The 6678-nt window shown below is 39.6% G+C and overlaps 1 protein-coding gene across 1 annotated transcript; it reads left to right on the top strand.

Annotated features, from left to right (window-relative positions):
• The first annotated feature begins 632 nt into the window (after nucleotides 1-632).
• LOC121373950 (Krueppel-like factor 5) lies at nucleotides 633-5258 on the top strand. The gene is made up of 2 exons (XM_041500798.1): nucleotides 633-798; nucleotides 2277-5258. Exons 1-2 carry the CDS (start codon nucleotides 712-714, stop codon nucleotides 3432-3434), a joined length of 1245 nt encoding a protein of 414 aa, XP_041356732.1. The 5' UTR covers nucleotides 633-711; the 3' UTR covers nucleotides 3435-5258.
• The last annotated feature ends 1420 nt before the right edge of the window (nucleotides 5259-6678 follow it).

Below are 6678 nucleotides of genomic sequence, written 5' to 3'. Positions count from 1 at the left end.
GTAGTGAAAAGGTGTAGTATTTCGAATGTATTATTAAATTAAATCGGACTAGTAATGTTAAAGTAGACAAAACATATTTTAATAATCTGTTAAAAGCCCCATAACCTCCCCATAATGAAGATTTTATTTTATGTTATTTTATGTTCTGTGCCTAACAGCAAGAACAACAACATTTAGTAGTCAACACACGCTTGGGTTATTTGTCGACAATAACAGTGACCGTTTCCTTGTGGGACTGTTTGACATGCGCGACATCATACCACACCATCACCCGTGCATTATTACGCATATTGCACACCACATCCCACATTTATGCGAAAACATTAGAAGAATGCAAAATCCGAGCCTCGATTCAAATTAAAACAAGTATCGTTATTGACAAGTGGCTGAGATATACGTCATTCCCTAATATGAGTAATCAACTTCCCAGCCTCAACGGTTTGTGTTTTCGTTGCATACCTACGACCGACACAACCAATGCGACTCATATCGTTCTGAGGTGAGCCGCGCTCGATTTTCTCTTTATATACGGTGCTAAAAATAACTGGCAATAGACCAGGATGTCTGGCCAATGAAAGCGGAGGTCGCGGGGCTATTTTTATCCAGTATAAAGTTTTCTGACGTTGGAAAACTATTCAGAAACAAATCGGTTCAAGGAATTGCCTGTTGCATGAGAGTATTTAGTAAAAGTTTGGAAACTGTTGCAGAATAATGACACAAGTTTTGGATCCGATGTTAGACAGTCAGTCGAAATTCACTTCAACATCAATATCAAAGTTTGATGACAGCATGGAGAATGTAAGTACACGTGCTTATTATAAATATTGTTTATATTTATATATTTAATATGTGCAGATGTTTTATTTGTTGTGTTTACTAAAATATTGTTTTCTTTTAAAAGAAAATTTTGAAACTTTAACATTTCACGTTCAAACACAGTTTTCAATTTCGTTGTGCATTGTTTGCTAGTTGTTATTATTTTTTTAATTGTTGAATACATTTGAAAAAATATTTAGTTAGACTATTTGTTATACATCTTATGAAAATATTTGTGTGTGCAAACGTATACCTTTACGAAAAGAGTAATAATATACGAGTATAAACTATTATTTGTACAGCATGCACTTCTTAGTCTTCTAGGCTAAGCAGACTGTCAGCAGTTGTGAATGTGTAATCAAAAACATCAATTTAAATTACTAATTAAACACATCCATTAGATTGTTATAATACTCATTTAAAGTGTGAATGTGTTTATTAACAGACATCAATAATTTTAATAAACTTCCTAATATGTGCAAATTTGAGTTTCTATAGGCCTACTAAACTATTTAATCTTTCGAAACAAAAACAATACACAGTAGATTTTTTAAATTTAAAATGTAGTTATTTGAAAGCAATTGCAGTTATTTAATGACCAGTCTCTTCACCGACTATAATTGGTATTCCTCACAGCACGCGTAATCTGCTGTGATATGCAGTCCACCACAGCGGGGCTTCTTGCCTTGTTTGAATACAAAACTACCACAATGTAGGCGCCGCGGTTGACCTCGTAAGGTCACGCGAGACCACCGCTGACCCAGAGAGAGCAAGACGCACGTGGTGCGCTCGAGCGCTAACAACATGTGGTCTCCTATTTCATTGCATTTAATGTCGCGCGCATTGAACGCGGAAATCAGTTGACATGTGACCCGTTCGATGAAAGGCTGGCAATCGGCTATTGATGCTGGCATAATAGGATCAAACGTTTATAAACATTCTCTTATGCTCGGCGCCTTTGGTTTGTTCGCAGACATCGGTTGAAACATTGTGGAAAAAAGACTGTCTACCAACTTCAGTGTTTTAAAAATTAATACTGTATTAAAATGGAATACTTTTGCAAGGATACATACTCGACAAATTTGTGCAACCAGTACCTGGTATGCTGTGAATTATTTATTAAAAAGTGGATGATAGTTTTAAAATGTAACTAGGGACCGAAAACAAACAAAATAAAACAAACACGCAATGAGACAGTATTTTTTTTATGACCAGTTACTTTGCTGGTGTGTTACTTCTTGCAGAAACATTAGAAAAGAATAGTCAAAGTGTATGATGATGATCATCAACTTAAAAAATCCCAATTGTGCAAATTCTGATTGTTAGTAGTTTCATCATAGTTTCAAATCAAATGTTTAATTTTTTAACTTTTAAAACAAAAACATTTTTTTTTTTTAAATGTTTGGTGTAAAGAGTTCTTCTTTCTGTTGCTTCATGGCGTGTTTACTTATGTTTTTCAGACGTGGCAAGACTTCGAGCCTCTGCTGTACTGCGACAACACTCCGTACGAGAGCAGCATGGTGCAGATGATGGCTGATGCAATGAGAGCCAGCCCGGAGGTCGCAAACATCCCATCGCCAGGCATGCCGGTCTCCCCCAGTGGAAGTACAGGCACCAACATCTCCAGCCCGGGCAGCAGCCCCAGCTACTCGGCCGGCATGAAGTCCCCAGGGCAGATGTCGCCAGGCAACCAGCAGTTGTCGCCAATGTCCCAGGAGCAGTACGACGAACTGCTCGACTTGGATTTTATTCTTAACAACACCTCGGAAGCCAATCTGTATCCCGAGGACACTGGGATGAAAATCAAACAGGAGCCCATTACTGCTCCCGAACCACTGCCAGATTTCCATTCCGCATTTTTGGATATTCCAGACATCAAATTCGACAGCAGTGTCCAGGACATTCAGTCGTCGCTGCACGATCCTAGCCTCACCGCAATGAACATTGAACACGCTGAGCGTTTCAACAAGCGGCCCGTGGATTGCAAGACTGTGATTCCCAAACAAGAGTTCCCGATTGCTCAGCACCCGTGCGCCACGTTTGGAGCGATGACACTCATTCCTGCTGCACAACAGATGCCCTTCAGTCTTGCCGGTCAGATCTCGCCACCGTCGTCCCCAGACGGCGACCACCACCACATGAAATGCCACCCCATGACCATGTTCCAGAACCACCACCACCACCACCAGGCCATGATGTTGCCACAGCACATCCTGCCCAAGATGGGCCAGATGCCTCCGCACCAGATGATAACGCCGCCATCCTCACCACAGCTTGTCGATCTGCTGCTCCCACAGCCGACCCTTGATGCACAGCCCAAGAAGAGGGGTCGACGGACGTGGGGGAGGAAACGCCAGACCAGCCACACCTGTACTCATCCAGGGTGTCTGAAGACCTACACCAAGAGCTCCCACCTGAAGGCTCACCTGAGAACGCATACAGGGGAGAAGCCTTACCACTGCACGTGGAAAGGGTGCGGGTGGAAATTCGCGCGCTCTGACGAACTCACTCGCCATTACCGAAAACACACGGGCGACCGACCATTCCAGTGCCACCTCTGCGAGCGTGCGTTCTCCAGAAGCGACCACTTGTCCCTTCACATGAAGCGCCACATATGAACATTCTGAAAAGACTCATGGTGCAGGACCAAGTTCATTGACTGAACATTAAATGCGGTTGCATAAATATGCAAAGAGTAACATGGTGGGGCCTAATCTTTGTGTAACCACCCCCAGTGACGTATATACCGGACTTGGATGAGCTATGTTTTCAAGCTTTGACATTTTACAATGTAAAAACGACTATAAGCTGTGCTTATTAAGGTGGTGTTTTATTGAACGTTCCGGTGTCATTGGGGTTATTTTTTGGTATTCTATGTTGCCGTTAAGGGGCTTTCCAACGAAGTCTTGAAATAGGTCATATGCCCAGTTGGGGCGACCATTTATGCAATATATTTCGGCTGGTTTCCGATTTTTCGACGGCTGGTTCCGTGTTAAGTTTGGTGCCAAATCTGCATTAACAAAATTCTCCCTTGATCGATAGGCCCCCCTGCTTGGGCTCTTCGAGTCTACAAGCTAGGGGGCCGAAGAGGTGAAATTGAAATGCTCCCATACTCGATTCTTCCGTTTATACATGTATTCGTTTTTTTTTGGTTTTATGTTGCATTTATATATTAGAAAAAGAAACCTTTGGTCGGTGACACTTTTGTCTCAAACTGAGTTTGAATTTTTTGGGCCAAACCATTTTAGTACTGCCTGGTTGCAGATGTGTTTTGTTGCTTAGTGACGTTGCTTAACCCAATCACTATAGTCGTTTAATGTATTCTATGTCCTATCGCTATGGTCTACTTCGTTATTGCTTACCTCCCTTACCAAGATACTTTCGTTCATTCAAAACTCGGTTTCTTTGTCTTGTAAACGTTCTTTTTTTCTTTTCGTTTTCTGCCCCGATTTTATGTTGTGGTTTTTTGGCGTTCAATATATATATTATTTTAAGAAGTGTTAAAGGTGCAATTAAAAATATAACAACGGGGTTTATCAAGCTAGTAGGAGTATATACACAATTAAAAAAAAAAAAATGCTGTTTATTTTGAACAAAATTAATCCTACTATATATTTAATTAATTGTTGACCATACAGTTATCTATATATTATTAAATTAGTTTTGTTAAAATTTATTGATATTATATATATATATTTAATGTCTACTTAAACAGATAAAATATTATGTTTAACTTTGATATTAGTATATTTATAGATATATAGATATTTATAAAAAAAACCCAGACAACTGAAAACCCATTGTGATATTCGTTTTCAGAAAATATATTATATAAATATCTTTATAAAACATTGATTAGCTTGATAAACCACCTGTGAAACTGCTTGTGTTCAACTTACACTCGACTCTTGTTTACGTTTTCAATTTTAACAATGTGGTGCTGTGACCGAATTATACATTCGTTGAGTTTGCCTAACAACATTTTAATATCGTTATTCTCCCCTCTAATGTCGTCAAATTGGCGTTGCTGCTCTTGTTACAAAGTGAAAAGAGCAATATCTTGTTAAGATGGAAATTGAAAATCGGAAATACTTTCATAAACGTTACTTAAGTTTATTTTAGAATTCAAATTTCTAATGAAACCAAACCAAAACGTTAAGTGTATTGTGTATATAATTGTCAAGATATCCATAGCGAACATGGTATCGGTGCTTGTTAGTGGTGGGTTTTCGAGAATTAATCGGAAAGAAAAATATATCGTTAATTATAAAATATTTTTATAAGTGCTAAAAAACCCTAGTCTGTTTTATTGTGCCATATGAATGATACAACACACATTATATATTATATATGTACATATATAGTGCTCGTTGCCTATGCTACATCTTTCATCAAAGGACATTGTTATTTCTCATACAGAATAAACATTATTTATTTTTTAATCTTTGTATTGGTTATTATTCAGTATGTGTGTGTGTGTGTGTGTGTGTGTGTGTGTGTGTGTGCCAGAGTGTGTGTGTGTTGGGGTGGGAGGGAATGGGTGTTAAAGGATGGGTGGGCGGAAGGGTGGCTGGGTGGGCATGATAACTCCGTGAGTCTAAAACAGCTACCACATAGGAGACTCTTTGTGATCGCCAAAAAGGGCTCCTTTCACCATCACTTGATATCATCACTGTTATCAATGTGATTCATGAGTACATGTTATCACAACTAGTTATTTCAGTGAGCACCGTCCAGTGCTAGTTTTGATTTAGTAAACTAGTCTGGGAGTAGCAGTCCTGTTTATAGCGGTGCAAGGAATAACATCTCCCTGTCAGTAAAGGATCTCCTCGGGAGTGGCTGTCCTCCTATAGACGAGGCACTAGATAGAGATTCGTGGAATCCACCACTATTTTGCCAAATACCCATTGAACTGCATTCCGCAGAGATACGGTCCTGATCACGTATTACGATTTTATCGTTCAGATTATATGTATTTACGACAATGGATGACTTTGAACAATGCCAGACAATCTGATTGAAATCAGCTCTACAGGTAGTACTAAACCAAATAACTTCCGGCTGGGTCAAAGTTCGAGGTGCTCCCAACTTTGATAGAGAAGTGAACACCACAAGTCCTGTGATTGGTGATAAATGTGAGTGTGTTGGTTAATTTCATCTGGACAAAAAATGTATGCAATTTTATTTCATCTAGTACCACTGTGTCAAGTAGCCTTGTGCTTGAAACATGTATGGGGTACCCGTAAAAACAAGTACCCGAATTTTGTGCGGAACTAGGGTAGTCATAGACGCTACCCGTTATCTCAGAAATGATCAGCTTGACCCCCATTTTTTTCTGATTTACTTTAAGGGTGAGGGGTGGTAGTACATGTATATATATATTCGTGACGTTTATGTCGATTGATACGCTGCCTGTAGGAGTTTTAGCCACATATGTTACTATTGTCTACTAGATTTGATTTGGTAGTATACACCCTAGTATATACTACAGAAACTAGTCACAGACCGGTGGAGCTGATTTTAATTCCACGATGATTTAATTGGCTTTCAGGGGCGGAATTTAGCTTGGTCGGTTGAGTGCTCGCTTGTGGTACTTGCGTCGCAGGATCGAACCACCTCGGTGGATCCATTCAACTGAATGTTTTTTTCTCGTTACAACTAGTGCACCACAATTGAACAAAGGCCGTGGTATGTGCTTTCCTGTCGGTGGGAAAGTGTATATAAAAGATCCCTAGCTGCATTAGGATAAATGTTGCGGGTTTCCTCTGATGACTACGTGTCAGGATTACCAAATGTTTGACGTCTAATAGCCGATGATTAATTAATGTGCTCCAGTGGTGTCGTTAAACAAAACAAACTTTA

The sequence above is a fragment of the Gigantopelta aegis genome, chromosome 6, assembly GCF_016097555.1.
Source record: "Gigantopelta aegis isolate Gae_Host chromosome 6, Gae_host_genome, whole genome shotgun sequence".
Taxonomy (NCBI): domain Eukaryota; kingdom Metazoa; phylum Mollusca; class Gastropoda; order Neomphalida; family Peltospiridae; genus Gigantopelta; species Gigantopelta aegis.
This window is presented reverse-complemented; position numbering and strand designations above follow the sequence as displayed.

Coding starts and splice junctions, on each gene's coding strand:
- LOC121373950 (XM_041500798.1), top strand. CDS start 712: ATGACACAAGTTTTGGATCCGATGTTAGACAGTCAGTCGAAATTCACT. Junction 799..2,276: donor TTGATGACAGCATGGAGAAT/GTAAGTACACGT, acceptor TATGTTTTTCAG/ACGTGGCAAGACTTCGAGCC.